General features: G+C 37.4%; 2 protein-coding genes across 5 annotated transcripts in view; one reads left to right on the top strand and one right to left on the bottom strand.

Moving 5' to 3' along the window:
• LOC111873232 (gamma-soluble NSF attachment protein) overlaps positions 1-7,589 on the bottom strand; it is a 28,876-nt gene extending 21,287 nt beyond the window's left edge. Inside the window, exon 1 of the mRNA XM_023867773.2 lies at positions 7,448-7,589. Within this exon, the coding sequence (XP_023723541.1) occupies positions 7,448-7,506 (59 nt within the window). The 5' untranslated portion in view covers positions 7,507-7,589. The remainder of the gene's footprint in view (positions 1-7,447) is intronic.
• Positions 1-20,248, top strand: part of LOC111873231 — a 51,873-nt gene that overhangs the window by 28,178 nt on the left and 3,447 nt on the right. The window contains exons 2-8 of one of the 4 annotated variants that reach the window (XM_023867770.2): positions 7,562-7,698; positions 9,954-10,155; positions 10,237-10,369; positions 12,080-12,322; positions 14,992-15,460; positions 16,445-16,567; positions 18,199-18,391. In XM_023867770.2, coding sequence (XP_023723538.1) covers positions 10,007-10,155; positions 10,237-10,369; positions 12,080-12,322; positions 14,992-15,460; positions 16,445-16,567; positions 18,199-18,391 — 1,310 coding nt within the window. In that variant the 5' untranslated portion in view covers positions 7,562-7,698; positions 9,954-10,006. Of the gene's footprint in view, positions 1-7,561; positions 7,699-8,277; positions 8,555-9,953; positions 10,156-10,236; positions 10,370-12,079; positions 12,323-14,991; positions 15,461-16,444; positions 16,568-18,198; positions 18,392-20,248 lie in introns of those variants that run through there. The other 3 variants (XM_023867769.1, XM_023867771.2, XM_023867768.1) reach the window with 3 other exon arrangements.

Below are 20,248 nucleotides of genomic sequence, written 5' to 3'. Positions count from 1 at the left end.
AATAAGTTTTTGTAAGATTTAGTAGTAATAAATTACTACTAAACCATTTATTTAATTTTTCTAAAACTATATTTATATATTTTTCAAATCTTGGGGTATCAGGATTAGTAATTATTAGACTTGTATTATCCGCAAACAAGACTGGATTGAATACATCAGATATGGCATTAGGCAAATCACTGACATATAGAAGGAGAAGCAGGGGACCAATTATGGATCCTTGAGGGACACCAATAGTAACAGGCTCCCATTTAGAGTAGAATTTAATTGAGTCAGAAACAACTATTACTCTCTGGTATCTATCTAATAAATAGGATTTAATTACATCGTTAGCTCTTCCCTTAATCCTGCAATGTTCCAACTTTGAAAGTAGAATATCATAGTTGACACAATCAAAGGCCTTGTGAAGATCACAAAAAAATACCGCCCACAAATTCTTTTTTATTTAAAGCAGTCAGGATATTATTAATAAGATAGTAAGCTGCATCATCTGTCGATCGTGCATGTCTAAATCCAAACTGTTCATTAGCAAGAATATTATTATCCTTGATATGTCGTTGCATCCTATTATAGATTACTTTTTCAAAGATCTTAGAAATTGATGTGAGCAGTGAAATAGGTCTGCAGTTAGATGTGTCACTTTTACCACCTTTTTTATATATGGGCTTTATTTCAGAAAACTTTAATCTTAGTGGAAAATTGCCAGTTGTTAGCATTCTATTACACACATAATTTAGGGGGGAAGAAACATAGGGACTGCTAACTTTTAAAATTCTAGTGGATATCCCATCATATCCATATGAATTTTTTGTTTTCAAGAATTTTATAATATCTTCTATTTCCTTTGATGATACGCATTTTAATGCAATAAGGGGAAAACGTTGATTACGTGCCCTAGACAGATAAGATAGAGGATTTTCATGGGTAGAAGTGACATTAGCTGAGCAATTAATTTGAACAGCTGATACAAAATATTTATTAAATTCCTTAGCGATAATCTGAGAATCTGAGGATAAATTACCGTTTACCCTTATAGTACTTATGTTGGGTACATTAGGTTTTATGTTGAAAGTACTCTTTACAATATTCCACATAGTTGCAATTTTATTATTTGAACGAGTTATGATATTATTGTTATGTTTCTTTTTGCAAGTTTGATAACAGAAATTAAAATTTTACAGTATTTCTTATAAAACTTTATTATATTTATATCATCACTATTTCTTTGAGCTAAATAGAGCTTTTTTTTTTGTTTATACATGAAATCCTGATTCCAGGCATTAGCCAGGATTTACTGGCAGAGTGGGTATGAACTTAATTTGTATATCAGGGTTACATTCAACTTGGCCTTTATCCTATCAATTGGAAATACAGAACTTAAGGCCTCTTCTTTTCACTAACCTCCAACCCATTTTCACTCATCTGTTAACTTCTAATTTTTGACACTTCATAAAATTTCAAATAAGTATATGCGAGAATCTATAATATCATATTTGCAGGTTCACTGTTCATTGTTCATTTATTTCAAATTCAAAATAGATCCAGATACAGGCTGGGAAACAACCATTGGATATAGAATGAGTCACAGATCAAAAAACAAACATTCCATTCCCACAGGAACAAGTCAAGGCATTCATAATATAAAATAATAATAAAGAACATATCCATTCATTTTTTATTTGTTCACAAGATCTACATTTGGCAATATTGCCTCAGATACAGAACATGTCCATAGTTTAAATGTCCATAAGGACAGTGTCATAACAGGATAGAGACGGTACAAATATACGAATGTAAGTTTAAAAACATCCAGAGAACCACGTTATAACAGAAAACCTCATATACATAATAACAATTCACCATCATAATAGTAATTATAAACATGCAAAACACATGATAATGCCACCTATTTAACTTAAATTTCATCAATACAATTTAAGATATCTAAAATATCTTTGAGGACAAGGTCCCATAATATACTGTCACGTGTTGGGTGTATAACGCGACAAATAACTTCACGCCATATTTGATATAGCGAGTTTTATTTCACATTCGCTCTTACAATCACACAAATTACAATCTGACAAATACTGCCATCGGCAGTATCACAAATACTGTACTGCAACTAACTGCTGGCTTACTAGGAACTCTCCGCTGGCCAGATTGAGAACTCTGTTGATCACACACTGGCTCGTAGGCTTGCTCGGAACTCGTAACTAGAGAACTTGAGAACTGAGAACTGACTGTGAACAGTCTTCGCTGCTCCGTATCTAGCCTCGTTCTGGACAACGCAGGAAACAGCCACGTAATAGGCACCATTGTTGTCTGGCGCTGTGTTGCTAGCAACACTCTCGGGAGTTGTTTACTGCTTCCTAGCAACCGCGGTATCCCTTGGTGACGTCACCGCTGGCGGGGTGGGCGAAGGAGCGTTGACTCGCCCGTTACCTTAGTTACGACAGCGATCCGATAGCGTTATGTAACCACTGGCGGGGGGAGGGGTGTCCCTAATAGCGCAACACGTCACAATACAAACAACTTATAGTACTAATAGATACAAAATAAAACATTTATTTTATTCACAATTCATTAAAATTGGTTCCAGATTCAGTCATATTGCAATTATGATTTAAATCTTGTATCTTACAAATATAATATAATATTACATTTAATCCTTATAGTTAAAGTATTCATCCATGGTATAAAATGAGTGAAGAAATAAAAAAATTTTAATACCAATTTAAATTGTTCAGCATTTTGAGATATCTCCTTTATTGTGGCTGGTAAGCCATTAAACACCTTTATTCCCGCCCCCTTCTGAAAAACTGTCAGTTGAGATAGCAGTTGATGTAAATCATGTTTTGCCCTAGTATTAACATTGTGAATGGCAGAGTTTGTCTCAAAATAATGTCTATTATTGATCACAAATAAAGAGAGTGAATAAATATATTGTGATTTTAGTGTTAGTATTTTTAGTTCTCTAAAATGTTTCCTACATGACTCTCTACTTGTAATCCCTTAATTATTCCTATAGCTTTCTTCCGTAATCTAAAAATTAAGTCACTATGACAAGTATTTCCCCAAAATGTTATCCCATAGGTCATGATCGAATGAAAATAAGCATAGTATACAATTCTTACTACTTCCTGGGACAGGAGAGGCTTTATTATTCTTATTGCATAGCAGGCTGAGCTTAGCTTACATACAAGTAAGTCTATATGAACCTTCCATGAGAGAGTATTATTCAGTATTAATCAGAGGAATTTACTATTATATGCATTAGGTACTTTCTTATTTCCGTTCATTATATTTAATTCAAGTAGCATATTAGCCTTCGTTACAAACTGCATAAATTGGGTCTTTTCTACACTTAAAGATAAAAGACTGGAAGTAAACCATTCATTTATACTTTGATATATTTTGTTTACAGTATCTTCAAATTCTGTCTGATTAATACTATTAATGATTATACTTGTATCATTGGCAAATAAGACCATCCTTGCTCCATTATTTATTGATACTGGTAGGATCATTGATATAGAGCAAAAAAGTACTGGTCCTAGTATCAAGCCTTGTGGGACCCCACGCCTTATCAGTCCCCAATTTGAGCTATTTTTATTATTACTATCTAAACTCTCTCTCTGGTATCTACCCTCTAAATAGGATTTGATCAATTTAAGTGCTACAGCTTTTATTCCATAAAACTTCAGCTTCTTTAATAAGATGTCATAATCAACAGAGTCAAAGGCCTTACATAAGTCACAAAAAATACCTCCAGNCCACAGGAACAAGTCAAGGCATTCATAATATAAAACAATAAAAAAGAACATATCAACCATATATACAACAGAACTCCCCCAGTTTACAAAAACAATGCAAAACCAAGACATAGAACTCTCAAAGGTTTCAGGCATCAGTACAAGCTCTTTTTTTCGTTTTCATTACTCGTCTATTATTTCCATAAAATCCAAATTGATTGATTGATTGATTTATTTCGTCACTGTAGATCATTGTACATGATATATGACAAGTCAAATACTTTAGGATGTGGAAAAGTCATATTAGATAAATAAGCAGTACAAAGAACTAAGTCAAGACATAAGAATAGAACCAGAATACAATTAATCTTACAGACTAGTATATACAAAAAATTCATCCACAGTATAAAATGGGTGACAACTCAAGAATTCTTTTAATTTTAATTTAAACCGTTTAATATATTTATATAATTGCTTCAAATTTAGTGGGAGACAATTGAATAGTTTAATGCCCATATAATATGAGCCTTTTTGATATACTGATAAATGAGTTGAGGGTTTATATAGATTTAGGCTGAGTACCTGTCTAGTGTCTCTATTATGTATATCAGATACAAAATAATATTGATCCATGCTATCGACCACAAAAGATAGTAGTGAATAAATATACAAAGATGAAAGAGTAAGAATTTTTGGAGTAGTGAATATCGTTTTACATGAGTTTCTATCACCAGCAAACGAAAGACATTGATAGCGTACAAAGAGTTACCCCACAAAATAATGCCATATCGAATAATAGAGTGAAAATAGGAATAATAAACCATCAGCAAAGTTTCCTGATTCACAAAGTGTTTTATGACTCGGATTGCATAGCACACAGAGCTAAGTTTAGGGATAAGCGAGTCAATATGAGTTTTCCAAGTCAGAGTATCTGCAATATTAACCCCTAAGAACTTTAAATGGGTTGAGTTGGGTATTTCCATGTTATCATATACTATCTTTATCTCATGTTCATGCATATTTTTTGTATTAAACTTGACAAATTCAGTTTTAGAAAAGTTTAAGAACAATAAATTAGCATTAAACCATAATTTTAATTTATTAAGAACTTCAGTCACACTATGCAGGAAAATTAAGAGGATCTGGATTGGATATAATCACACTAGTATCATCAGCAAAGAGGATAGGATAGGAAATCCTATTTAATACTAGAGGCAAATCATTAATATAGATCAAGAATAACAGGGGACCCAAAATGGATCCCTGCAGGACACCATGGCATATTAAGCCCCAATTTGAATAGGTATTTAGGTTACTATCATTACCTTGTAATTTAATTCTCTGAAACCTTCCTTTAAGATAAGATGCTATCCATTTATGCATCGGACCCGCAATACCATAGAATTCCAACTTAGACAATAAAATCTTGTGGTTGACACAATCAAAGGCCTTTTTCAAATCACCAAATATTCCACCCACATTATGGCCAGCATTTAGGGCAGTTAAGGTCAGGTCAAGCAATCTATTAATGGCCTTTTCAGTGGAAAGATTCATTCGAAATCCAAACTGTTCATTGGCTAAAAGATTGTTGATAGTCAAATGATGACAGTCTTACAAACACCACTCTCTCAAATATCTTTGAAAAGGAAGTCAATAAGGATATAGGCCTGTAATTATTGATAAGATTTTCATCACCATTTTTATATATAGGTTTTACCTCGGAGAATTTTAGCCTATCAGGAAATATACCGGTGGCTAACGATCTATATTTATTATGTATGTTAAGGATGAGGTAATAAAGTGTTTACTACTTTTTAATACTTTGATAGGGATCTCATCACACCCAGTAGAATTGGTCGTTTTCAATTTGTCTATAATTCTTTCAATTTCATTTGTTGTAACATAACTATAATTAATCGGAGGGAAAGTGGTTGTACAGGCTGTGGTGGTACGGCATGCGGAACCGCGGTTGGGGTTTCGTCGGCTGCGGGGTTGAAGGTCTTGGTGGTGGTCCCACGGCCTGTCTTGTTTAACATGTAGGCCAGAAGTCATCCCCATCCCAGACATCACAGCCAACACAGTGGCACGAGCCCTACTGACCGGCTGGATATCCCACTTCGGTTGCCCACAGACCGTCACCACTGACCAGGGACGTCAGTTTGAATCTCAACTCTTCCACTCCCTGGCCAAGCTCTGTGGCATTCAACTATCGAGAACAACCGCTCACCACCCAGCGACTAACGGACTCGTGGAACGTTTCCACCGAACACTAAAGGCAGCCATCATGTGCCACGCAGACCAACACCGGACAGAAGCCCTAACCCTGGTTCTCCTCGGAATCCGCACGACATTCAAAGAGGACCTGCAGGCATCAGTAGCTGAGCTCGTGTACGGCGAGCCACTAAGAATACCAGGAGAGCTGCTAACACTGACTGCCGAGCCAGTGGATCCAGCGCACCTCATCACCCAACTGCGCCAATATATGGCCGGCCTCAGACCAATTCCAGCAACATGCCATGCGTCCCCGGCTACATTCGTGCACAGCGACCTCAAGAAGTGCACACACGTCTTCCTCCGGCAGGACACGACTCGCAGAGCATTGGAGCCCCCCTACAGCGGCCCCTACCAGGTCCTATCACGGAAGGACAAGACAATGCAAATCCTTGTGCGCGGCAGGTTCCTGATATTCATTAGCCTTATTACATATGTCAAATATATCACAATTTTTTAGTGTACTTTTGGTAATGGTCTCTGCTATTGATAAAAAATATTTATTGAAGGATTCAGCAATAATTTTAGTATTGATATATGATCTATCGGGAGCACTCAAGTTCAGTATAATTTCATGATAGGGTTTCCCCCCGGTCAATGATTTAACAATATTCCAAGTGGTTTTAGTTCTATTATTGGAGTTTATAATTAGTTTATCATAATATGAACGTTTGGCTTCTATAATATTTCTAGATAAATCTTTACAGAACAGCTTATAATAACTTTGCATATTAGGGTTATTACTTTCCTTACAGCTTAAATACAAATGTCTTTTTATGCTACATTTAGTTTTTATACTAGATGATATCCATACTTAGTATTAGTATGGGTCTAGTAAGACATTTGGGAAAACTATTACAAAAGTGTCTTAAGAAAATATTTAAGAACGTGTTGAACACAGCGTTCACTTCATTATTATCAAATACTTCATTCCAAAGTTCATTACTAAGATTATAATTAAAATTTAACAAGGAATATTTGTCAATTGTACAATGAAACGCCATGAAGCCGAAATAGCTGTCACTGCAGTGACCAGGCTTTAGGCTGGACAATGGAGGAGCCGGAATTCGATCCCGGCAAATGAAAGAAATTATTTATTCTCTACAGCGTCCAGATCAGCTCTGCGGCCCATCCAACCTCCTATTCAGTTAGTATATGCGGGACCTTNGGCGGTAAAGTGGACGGGGTCAGAAACTGACAACTCACCTCATCTAATGCCGTGGTTAAGAATGAGTGAAACTATACTCCCACACCCATACATTTTCATAGCGTGACACTTAATTAAGGACCTGGATACCTTCAGCTTACAGTAATATCCATTTATACAGGTCTGGAGAACCTCACAGACGAATACATGCACTTCAAAATATCACTACAAGAACATGTATATACGACCTTAACATTATATCCTATAAACTTACCTCTTTTCTGCTGTTTTTATATGATCCAAACCTTCTTCTATCTTCTTATTTAGAGCCATGATATACTAATACAACACTACACAACAGGAACAAAATGGATTTTCACGTTTACAGCAATCCAGCCCACAGCATTGGCGCATCGGCAGCGCTACCAATATTGCTCTTACGGGTCACCTGAAGCTGTCGATCTGAAGAACTGCGATAGATTTATGCCAGCTAGTAGTGTAACTAAGTGTTGATATGTTTTTAAGGTAAGAAAACTTTAATTTACACGGCTTCAGTATTCAAAGTGTATGATAAAAGTTTAACAATCCATTTTAGTTGACTTCAAAGGTTTGTTTACTTGCTAAATATGAACATCAAGGCTTCCAACACTGCTTGATACGTAGCAAATTATTTCTACCAGTTGGGTGGAATTGAAAACTTTGCTATGAGTAATTTTATGCCCTTAACTATGATCATTGATACATAGTATAATGAAAAGAACTGAAGTATGGGGAAATTCATATGTAGATGACACCGTGTTGAAGCGTCATGAATGTTTTTAATTAATTCTTGTGTGATATATTCGTAACATGTCAAACCTGTAAATGACTTCCCTCCCTATCATTTGAACTGCTCCCCACATGTTGTCACCAACTTAAGGCATATCCATTCCATGAATGTAATTTCCAAACATTGAAGAGAATCATTATATAAGAACTTGTGTATTATATATTTCAATTTTAGATTATACCACGGTATTAAAAATGAGAGATGGTTATTTTCATAAATCGTTTTTAATTAAATAATTGTATGAATATTTGTCTTGCAGTTGGCAACAGCCATGTTTGGGATCATGACAAATATATGAGAAGTCAAAGCCTCGAAGTTAATACAAGAAGTGTGCAGGTTAAAGAGTATTATTAAATACATGTATCTTGGGTGATTACAAGCTTTGGTTTCTTTGTTTTTAGTTATCCCATTATTTTTGATTCCGAATTATGAAATAATGAGTCATACGTGTGCTTATAAATATTTTACTGTAAATTTCAGTACATGTTTCTGTAACATAATTTATGCTAAATGTGCATGTGGTGGTTGTGCGTCCCCTCCCCCAGAATTTAGGTATGTAGTGCTAAGTTATTGTTTCAGTTTTTAAACTATGTGGAGAAGATAATGACACAAATGCAAATACCCTATATATATTAAAACTGCATGATTATTGAGAGGTTAGCCCCTCCGAAGTGTGATCCGACGCCGTATAGTTCGGTAGGTTTCCAGTGCTTCAGATGAACCTGCTGTGAACTGAGTAGGATAAAAATCAGAATACTCTCTGCTGTGAGACTCAAATTGTATTTAGATGTTTAACTCAACATTGACACATCTGATTGCACAAGGAAATTTTAGCATATTTATTTACCCCAAAAGCTGCAATTCCTACGTGACCTCTTATGATTTTCCTTGTTCATATACCATGGTTTCAGCATTGTTAATACTTGTCAGTAGTGTCTTCTCTATCTTGTCATGACCCAGCATTTTTTGTTCACTTGCCAAGTATCAGAGGATCAGTTTGAAACATTTCAGCACTGCAAGCATTGTCATTTTTTACATTTATTAAATGAAATGTGTGTAAGTATTGCATAGTTTTCTTCCTTACGAAAAATATGTGAAGTTTTCAGAAGTTTCCTTGCTTTTATCTCTGTCTTTATTATTGTCACATGCATGAGTGACTGTAGACAGGGTTTGGATTGGTGACTTGATTTATTGACCACTTATACACCCAATTCGTGACTACAGGCCGTTGCTTTGGTAACAGCTTCCAGTGGTGGATGTACCCCTTACTCTGGGTTCACGAATTATCCATATACCTCAGTTTCTAACAGCAATGGCTCACAATGACTGAACTGCAGTCCTTTAACTACCAGACTAGCAGCCATATCACACCAACCTCCTAGTCTTCTCTTCATGGACTCACTAACCAAACTTTCAACTAACTATCCGGTTATAACATCCTGGCATGGACCACACAGAAAACACTGTTCCTCTCTTGTTGTTCAGTTGTTGCTTATTAAGAATCTGCTGCCTAGCAACAGCTATTTTCTCGTTTGTTTCGCCGTCATTGTGGTTGCCACAATATTGCAACTGCTGAATACTGAAATCTCAGATGTTTTCAAGCCTCACATGCATAGTGCCTCAGGGTGGCAGAAAGTACTGAGTAGTGTAAAGAAGTGTTTGCTTGCTGAAAATAGGGTAATCTATACACCAACCTGAATCTCTTAAGTTGTTAGGTGCTGTTTCTCCTTTTCAAATGTGAACCTTGCATAATATTTGTTAGGAGGAAATAATAACCATTTTTAAGATTGAGTTTGTAATATAAAATGGTATTGATTTGAAATATTTTATCTCATTGCCTGGAGAATATATTTCATGGGGCAGAAGATGTTAAATATTTCATTGCCAGTGGATGATACATTGAAGCCCACCATGTTTCTAGGTGTGATTAATAAGGTGATGTTTGTTGTAGGTGGTGAAGATGTACTCTAAAGAAAAGAGTTTCTTAAATAATTCAATAAGACAATGGCTAACATGAAACAGAACCTTACATGCAGCCGTAGTAAGCCCCCTCCTGCACGTAGTTCTAGTTACAGCCTTGGTAGAGTTCGAGGCCAGATGAATGTTGATCATCCATCATCAGCTATACTGCATACAATGCAAGCACCAGAAAGGTATAATACAACAAATGCTTGCTGCTTTATGTTGTCTTTCATGTTATAAAGAGGCCTACTAATTGAATATTTGTGTTTTAGTCATGTGGTTACAGGTGATAAAACTGGGAGTGCAGCCTCAGGATTTGGAGACAAGGCTTCTGGTATTACTTCAGTAATAGCATCACCCAAGGAGATTTCAGAATGCCTCAGTGGTTGGGTAACTTACCTACAGGTAATATAACAAGTACATTGATTAAGTCTATTGTAGAGAAGCAGTGTCTGAAATTTCAGTGACCTGTTTGCTAACAATCCCTCAAGTTCCACACAGGACAGCTGGAATTATGCAGTAGACTCTGTTATTCACATATGGATTAACCAGAGTTCTTTTAGAAATGCCAGTAGCTTAATGACTATATGGATATTGGCCATCTCCACTGGTTATATGTTTTGTTGTTTCAAAGGTATGTGCTATATGCTATGTGCTTTACCAGTTCTACTGTCTTGTTGCATGTCTTCAGTCGGTCTCTCTTTATCACATCAAGAACAGATTCTTCAACCTGCCTGAAGCCCTCCACCCTGGCTGCCACTAAGCAAATTTATTTACTTATGGAGCCAGGATAGCTCAGTCAATATATGTACCACTGATAGACAATCATTAAATAACCAGTGAATTTAACCTTTTTCACTGCTGATATAATTCTGGTACCAGTTCTTAATAACCAAATTGTGGAACTGTGTGACAAAGTTGTCACATATATGAGTATGTCAGGTTGAGGAAAGTTGTGTGCATGCAGTTGTTCATAACAGGATTTCAGTCTGTCAGTTCTACTGAGGAGTTATCCACGTAATAGATTTCAGTATGCAGCACTCAGAGGATACTTAAATAAAGTGACCTTCTCTAGCCTGCACTGCCTTAAAGCACTGGTTCCCAAACACTTTTAGTTTGAGCTTCCTCTGTGTGATTAAAAGGATATGAGGCCCTCCAACATATGAAAATGACTTAAAATCTAGTTAAGCAGTTTCAGAATATAATAACTGATGTATATTAATCATGTCTATGAGCTGTGTTTCCTGTTCACAATACAATCTTCTGGTTTGTAATGCAGTGTAGCTTAATGTAGTCCATCAGTTCTTCAAGGGCTTCTCAGTGAACTTCTGCCAAGTTACATGGTGTTACAACCCAGAGGATCACACTTTTCATGGTCATCACTGTGAGAACTCAAAATCCAGCATTTACTTTTTAATAAATTGTGTGTTGCCCCACTTTGGAAAATGCTGCTCTAAAGCACTTTTCAACCTTCCTTTTAAACTTTCTTAAAATAATTTTTGTGAATTTATAATTATTTGTATTAAAATCTACCATCAGGATTTTGATTTTGATGAATTAATGACAGTTGTTGGTTGTTCTATGAATGCACAAAGTGAATGAACTGAACACATGTCTTGATGTCTCGTCTGTTTTGTCTCCCAGGCTACTTAATGGGTACCGATTAAATGTGGTTAGTCAGTGCTAGAAGATGGGTGAAGTTGATTTTGAGCTGTATACATCAACTGTAATATTTGCATTATGCGAAGTGCTCACGTCTTTAGTGGAGTACATTTTTCTGCTCATGTTTGGCAGTGCGAATATTCATAACCATTTATGATCAACAGTTGTTTCCAGTGGTTGAAGTTTTCTTTATAGTTTAATGTTATTATGTAATACCATGTTGATTATTAGGATTCCAGTACGTTAAAACTAGAGTGTTATAACTTTTTGAAAAGACAAACCATTCATGATTGTCATAAAAATATCCAATCTATTTATGGTTTTAAACAACAAGCTTTCCAGTTAAGTGACCCATGATACAAAATATGCTTCAGTGCGTTTGCAAAGAATGAAAATAAATGGTCTGTAATATTTGTTAGTACTGTGGTGCTTAAAAATATGTATATTGTATAGATGTTGACAGGTCTGTGTGGTGCTGGCTCACGACTGTCACACTGCCTGGGGACGCTGGTGCAGGACACCTCCTCCCCATGCCATGCTGTGGCTACACAGTGTCAGGCAACCTGGGAAGAGCTTGTCAAGGCTACCACAAATGCTAGCACAATAGTCAAGGCACAGGTGATACCCAGTCTTCAAGAAGTGAACGCTGCATGTGATATCGACGCAGACTCTCAGAAGATGCATGAACATAATCAGGTATATACACCTCCTATGTGAATGCTGTTTGATAACCGGTTTTATGTACAAATTACTTGTATTTAAAATATATGGTATGTTAAAGTATCCAGATCATTAAAAATATATTTTAAATATAACTGTCTATTGTGCAGGAAGTTGGTAGTTGCTAGGCTAGTCGAGGAATGCCCTATTTTAATAGAATGTGAAGGCTTATTAGGATGTTGATGAAAGCCCACCATTATAGTGCATCCTCAGCCAGTTTAATCCAATTTGTACCCTAGTACCATATTTCTTTATATTAAAATATCCTGTGCATACCTGGTCCTAAATGGTCTCTTCACTTGATTTCTGACTAAATTTTTTTTTTTTTTGCATTTCCTGTCTTCTCCATGCATGTCACATGTCCTTGCTTCTGCAGAACATAATCACCTTAATGGTACTGTATTTGGGAGAGCCAAAATATGAACATTTTCCCTCACCCATCTGCCTAGCAGCTACCTCTTGCCTATATACCTTCCCCACTCCTGTCAGTTGTCACTTTGTATTCACAGTTTTTTATTGGTGATGAGAGAGAGGTAAGGTAAAGTTGTCCCTATGTTTGATTAAGCACCATGCCATCAAGGTGTATGGGAGAGAGGAGGTATTGTTCCACCCATTCTTAATCACAGCGGTAGATGGAGGTGAGCAGTGAACTTCACAATGCCAGCCAGTTTTCCCAAGGAGAAGTAGCTATTGGTACCCATTGGGTGGGCATCAGAGGCAGTCTGAATGCATTGCAGAATAGAAGAATATCTCTTTATTGTTTGCTTGCAGCTTGTTATGTATTACTATGTAGTAGCATAATACAGCCATCAGCACAACAAATTTGTTGTGTTGACAGTTGTATAATAATATATAGAAGAATCTCTGCCCCTGCTAAGAATCAAACCCTGATTACCGAGTCATTCAGTATTTGGCCCATGAAAGTATTTTTTAGTAAGACCATAATAACTTACTTACTCATGGAGCTGAACCCTTCTGGAGGAGCTGCCAATTCTGCAGCTACTCAAGAATTTCCCAGAATTTTATGGAACCCAAAGGTTTATTACCATGTTCACAAGAGCCCTCTACTGGTCCCTATCCTGAGCCAGATCAATCCATTCCATATCACCCCATCCTATCTCTCTAAGATCCATTTTAATATTGTCCACCCACCTACACCTTGGTCTTCCCAGTGGTCTCTTTCCTTCTGGCTTTCACACCAATATTCTATACGCATTCCTCGTCTCCCCCATTCATGCTACATGTTCTGCCCACCTCACCCTCCTTGACTTGATCATTCTAATTATACTTGGAGAAGAGTACAAGTTATGAAGCTCCTCATTATGCAGTTTTCTCCAACCTGTCAATTTATATCTCTTTGGTCCAAATATTCTCAACACCCTGTTCTCAAACACCAGTCTGTTCCTCCCTTAATGTCAGAGACCAAGTTTCGCACCCATACAGAACCACAGGCAAAATTATAGTTTTGTATATTCTAATTTTTTTGACAGCAGACGAGAAGATAAAAGGTTCTGGCATGAATGGTAGCAAGCATTACCTGAGTTCAGTCTCCTCTTGTATGAGGGGTAGGCCTCCTCGGCCCTTGCATCGCAACCTACAATAGTCTATTGTGCTTAAAAGTCAATGTCCTCTTAATTTCCTCCTGAATCAGGTTCCAATCTGTTATCATTGTTCCCAAATATCTGAACTGTGCCACATTTTCAAAACATATGTTTTCTATATTATATTTAAGCATCCTGTTGCTCTCTATACGATATATGATATAAACTCCATCCTAAGTGCAACAATATATTTTAGGTCTTTTGTCTTGCTTTCTTCTACACTACATGTTTCGGCCGTAAACGGCCATCATCAGGTGTATACACTCATCNAGTGTAGAAGAAAGCAAGACGAAAGACCTACAATATATTGTTGCACTTAGAATGGAGTTTATATCATATATGTTTTCTATCGTTATGTCATGATTTTACCCTGAATTTTGGTGATGAGACAGCAACATATACTCAGTTTTCTCTGTGTTTACTTCTAGACCAACCTCTTTACTTGCATCAGTTAAAGTATGTGTGTTTTTCTTTATGGTATCTACATTATCACCCAGTAGATTCACATCATCGGCATAGGCCAACAGCTGATGTGTCCTGTTTAATTTCAGTCTTACCTGGTTTCCCTGGACCTTCCTAATAGCATATCCTGAAGAAAAGTTGAAAAGGAGTGGTGATAAAGCATCTCCTTGTTTTAGACCATTTTGGATAGGAAATTTATCAGACAAATGTTTACCTACATGACTTTACTATAAGTTTTGTTTAAACACATTTTAATCAACCTAACTTGTTTCATGGGTATCCCATAATAATTATTGTAATAAAATATTTCAGTAAAATCCATCTTATTTGAATATAGAACTTCTGAATTAATTGTATTGAGGGTGCTGTATGTGAAATAACATCAAAGATTCTGTGTTTTTCCTGAAAATAGGAATCTGCATGTGAGTGTATGTTATAGTGCATATTCAGCATAACAGAAAGAGATGCTTTTTCAGTTCTGAAGACCTTTGTAAAAGTAACAGCTTATTTGATTGAAACAATATGCCTTTTATTTAGAGTAAATACCAACAAGTCTAATGATGTTGAATTTTTCTCATTCAGGAAGTGATCTGTGGAAGCCTTATGACCTTCATTAATCTCCATTATCAGTTCTGTATTGCATGCTGTGACTTCCTGGGAGCCATGGCCAATTGCAATTGCTGTCAGTTGAATGAAGCAGCATCAACACGTCACAATTCAGAATGCATTGTTGGCATTATTCAACAGTGTTTTGCCCAGCTGTACACTCCCACTCCCCCTCCTCCTCTACCAGGTACTCACCGCTCAGTTCGTAGCCCCCTTCACTTCCCTTTTTGGTCCTTGCAAGGCCCGCAGCGCCGCTGGTCGGAAGCTGCAGCTGGGGATGTGACGGGTGAGACAAACAATGGCACAATGCGTCGCTGGTCCATGCCATGGGAAAGTTCCAGACTGGCAGAGCATCATAATGCTTGGCATGGACGGCTTAACCCTCCTTCAAAGCTAGCTGTACCATCAGCAGGCTCACAAGATAGAAGTCGGTCTACAACCCCTGGTAAGCCAGGTTACTGTATGCATTTAATTTTCAGTAGAAGCATAAGTAAAATTGAAATCATAAAATAAATAAAGTTAATAGTTACTGAAAATTGTGTGATTGGAGAGGATATGTGAAAAATGCAAATGATTTTCTCCTATGGTATTAAAACCCAGTGAAAACATGAACTCATTGCTTCCATTGGTTTGTATCCAGCACTTTTTCCATGAATTCTGATAATTTGTAGGTCCTCTTCAGTGCCATGTAGCCACCTTCTGCTTGGTCTCTCTGTTCTACTGGCCTCTGGCTTGGCTTTCTGCAAGGGTGTATTTAATTTGTTCTGAAGAGTTACGCAGATGATTTTGTCTCTTGAAAAATTTATGAAGGCAACAGTTTGCATAAAGAGAAGGATTTTCACCACAGTTGCAGGCATCATACTTTACTTGCTTGTGGTTTCTTTGTCCTATAAAATTCACAGTACCTTTCATCCAGCAGACATATTGGCATTGACGTTAACCACCTGTTTGAATCCTCAATATCTCATATGTAGGATAGAGTGTTATGTTCGGTGTGCAGGAGTGTGAAATTTATATTAAGGAGAACTTGTGGGAAACAAGATGTGTGAAGCAGTTTGACTTCTTAGAACAGAGCCTGTATGGTCTTATGCCTTACAGTTTAGGGCAGGTCCAGACCAACTTCTGCAGTTCACCCAGCCTCCTATCCATGGGGGTAAAGCGGCTGGGGTGTGAAGCTGATCACTGTCTTCATGGCATACTGCTTAATTAAGCACAGGGGACTTTTGGGAGGGGGCATGTTTCTGCTTGTCTGGCTGGCTGTATTTTGTCAACCAGTATATACTGGGTGGATTCACTTGGTTACATGGGATATGGGGTTTCAAATAATGCCATGATCCATATGCAGTTGTATGTGTATTGAGGTGCTTACTTCATACTCCACATTCATGGGGAATTTTGAGTGGTATAATTTACAATTCATTTTCTGCAGATTCAGTGTGGCATTCATCCCTTGCAAGTCAGGAAGAGCTTCAGGAAGTCATTCAGCTGTTGTCTTGTCGACCTGGAGTCGGTCATTCTACACAGCTATATCATCCCAGCCAACATCTTCCTGGTGAGCCTTTTATGATACCTGCATTAAGGATCTGTGTACATTTCTTCAGACCTTGTATTAATCACATAGAAGAAAACTCACAAATGTAAAGATATACAGATTGAATAGCAGAACAGAAAAGATTCACTTAACAGAGCAAGGCTTTTCACGCATTTTGACGGAAGAAGGTGGCAGTGATGATAGAAGACAGTGAGACTAAGTCCCTTGGCACTGCAGCTAGCCCCTGTTGATTTTATAAATAGTTATGGTGCGTGGTGAAAGAAAGAATTAGGAAGACATAGATAAAGGTAGNCCGGTTAATCCGCCCCCGGATAATCGAGAGTTGACTGTATTAAAATTAGTATATCTTAGAGAGGTAGGATGGGGTGGTGTGGATTGGATTGATCTGGCTCAGGATAGGGATCGGTGGAGGGCTCTTGTGAATGTGGTAGTGAACTTTTTGGTTCCATAATATGTTCGGAAATTCTTGAGTAGATGCACAACTGACGGCTTCTCAAGAAGGCTTCAGCTGCATGGAGTTAGTATGGTGAACTAGTGGAATGATAATTGGATTCTAAAAACTGAAGGAACTTGGAGAGAATAAACCTACTCTGCTGCTACTTTGTCAACCAAAAAATCCATGTGAACTGTTCTGGGGTAGGACCGAGGTCTCTGAGGTGAGAAATTGGTGAATGATCATCTAGCCTGTGATTCAGTCATATGCCAGAAACTGGTAGTGTGCTCAGTGAACAGCATTTGGAGGCGCAGAGAATCTTGACTGCAACTGCACTGTGTTTGAGAAAGTTCACTCAAGTTCATTCTCACACAGTGGGCTGTGACCGTATGTCCCTCGCCAAAATTATTTAACTAAGGGCATGAACAAGGGATGCATTGTTTAATACCAAGAGAGATGCTCCATCGGCGAGATAGCATCCCGAGACCGTCTATTTGTAATTCACCTATTGTCCTCCTTAGGCTTAGGGTGCCACTATTGTCCCTAACGTTGCCTGTTTACTTCCAGTATCATAAACCCATGAACTGACCGTGTGCAAGACCGGCCAGGAGGGGTCTTGGGTTCCTTGAAGACCCACAGAAATTTATGGGCTTCTTTAAAATATAGGTCAGATGCCAGGCTTGACCCTTGGCTTTCTCTTTTATGTTTCTATTTTTTTCGTTTTAGGCCAACTGGGGGACTGGTAAAGAGAGGGCAGTCGGTTATAGGGAGCGGAGGAGGACAGTAGTTGAAAGGTAGACAGAGAAGTGTTTAACAGTAGCGTAGTGAGTAGGACGGACGGAGCGGCTAGCTTGAAGGGCAATGCAAATTTTAACCATTGAATGAAATTTTAAATTAAAAGTACAATATTCCGTGTTCTGGAGATCCCGGATGTATTAACCCCAAAGTGTGTTCCACTCCCATCTCCAAAGCACCCGTATCCTGAGAAAAAGAACCCAAGCTCGAGCAAGGTCGTGGCAGCTGTAAGTCGGAGGGCGGCTACAGGGCTAAGGAAGAAAGTTAGAAATTTCGTGATGATGGCTGTCTAACCTGGAGATCCTAGATCACAGTGATGAATCTACATATCCTCTTCTGTTTTCTGTGACCAGTTTTAAATAGATGTCGCTAGTTTGATTCAGTGAGAATAATTTTCTTACAGGAGTGACATTAACTAGTTGTCCATATGATGGCCCATCTCCAGACTGTGGGGGTTGGAGTGAGAATGTTCAGTCAGATGAAAGAGGGGGCAGTTATGGGCCTTCCTGGCGTGGCAGCAGCTCACCTCAGCCACTGACAGCACAGCAGCACTTTCATCGTGCCAGCTGGCATGCTCCTGACACACACACTCACATGTAATCTCGTAGCTTCTGCATTACCAGTACAGTAATGTAGTTTACAGTTTCATAAATTTATGCCTCTCAGGACTGGATTTACAGTTGTGGGGGCCCCAGGTCAGTCAAAATGTCAAGGTCCCCATCAGTAATGACCAAGTTAGGTTATGACAGTTCTCTGTCTTTTTTTTTTTATTATTATTTCTTACAGTAACTGAAAATATACCCTAACTTTGTGTTTGTTTATAGAGACAATTGTCTCCATAAAGTCTGTTTTATGGTACCCTGATTGCTTCCCCTTAAATCTGGCCCTGATATTATTCCATTTACCATTCTGCTTCATAGAGGAACCTATGGAAATTAATGTCTGCTATGAAAGTAAATTTTAGAAATTTTTATTTAACAAATAGGAACTGACTTAATGTTTGGAATAAAGGAAAAATATTTTAAAACTGTTGGGTGAGATACATTTGCTGTGCCAGACTTATGCAGTATGTTGGAACTCACCTGAAAATAGAGTATTCTCTTTGGTTATAAGTAAAAGTTACATTTAATTTATTTATTCCTGAATTATTTAATAACACAAAGATTATGTCTTTCACTCTTCTTCCATCCTAGGAAGTCCTGGAGATGTAAATTAAAATTATAATTATTAGTACAATGTTGGAAATTCGTATAGAAATCATTCATCTAAAATATAGTTTAATTCTATCACATCAGCTACATTATATGGTTTATAATAGTACCATTCATAGTAACAAATAAATCAAATTATATTTATTTTTTCCATAATTCTTTGTTATAATTTTTTGTATAAACTAATCTTTTATTATGCATGAATGTATGGCACTAGCCATGTAACATTTGATAACACTTCATATTACATGTAGCAAGATTATGTTGCACCCCTTCAACATCTTTTTTTTTTTTGCACCCTAGTACCTCACCCTGCAGGACTCCATTTATCTCTGTAGTACGGAATATTTTGTTTCTGCAGTTACTGAATTAGTTACATGACGTCTTCCTGCTTCACCTACCAGCTGCTGTTTTTATGATTAATATAAAGATGACTTCCACATACTCCTTTTTTTTTTTTAGTTTGCTCACTGTGAAGAAACTTTTATTTCTTTTATTATATATACAGGGTGTCCCAGGAGGAATGTGCCAAACTTCGGGAGGGTGTTCCTTATGTTAATGTATGCTGATATAACCCAAAACACCTATGTCCAAAGTTGAACGGTTATGGAGATAATGGCCAGAGAAGTGTGAAACTTTGACCTGTGTTACACACTTGTTGATTACCAAATACATATTAAAACTGTGAGGAATATGTGGTTTCTGTAATGTTAATAATGTACGTAACATCAAACTAACTTGTGAGTGACATGAAGCCATTAAATTGAACTACAGAAAACTCGCACACCATGTCAAAGTTGTCATTAAGAGTTCCAAGCACTATACATGACACATGAATGGCAAGCGCTGACGTATGGGGCTAATGTGAGCTGCCATCACCACACTAAAGGACAAACACAGATAAGAGTAGCCAGCTGACAGGTACAGTGCGTGGACCCGCCAGAAGACCACACTTTTCTCGGGCCATTATCTCCGTAACCATTCAACTTTGGACATAGGTGTTTTGGGTTATATCGGCATACTATAACATAAGGAACACCCTCCCGAAGTTTGGCACATTCCTCCTGGGACATCCTGTATATATTTTTTCACATTATATTGAGTGTTGTTGTAATCCATGATAGATTTAAAAACCTGTCAAAATTCTGTCAAGTAACAACATAAGATACTATTTATTTACTTATTTCAACTTAATTGATACACGAAACATATTTTAACATTAAAATGTCATTATCAGGGTTA

The sequence above is a fragment of the Cryptotermes secundus genome, unplaced genomic scaffold (assembly GCF_002891405.2).
Source record: "Cryptotermes secundus unplaced genomic scaffold, Csec_1.0 scaffold1849, whole genome shotgun sequence".
NCBI lineage: Eukaryota > Metazoa > Arthropoda > Insecta > Blattodea > Kalotermitidae > Cryptotermes > Cryptotermes secundus.
Note: the sequence above shows the minus strand (reverse complement) of the source record. Positions and strands in the feature narration are given on the sequence as shown.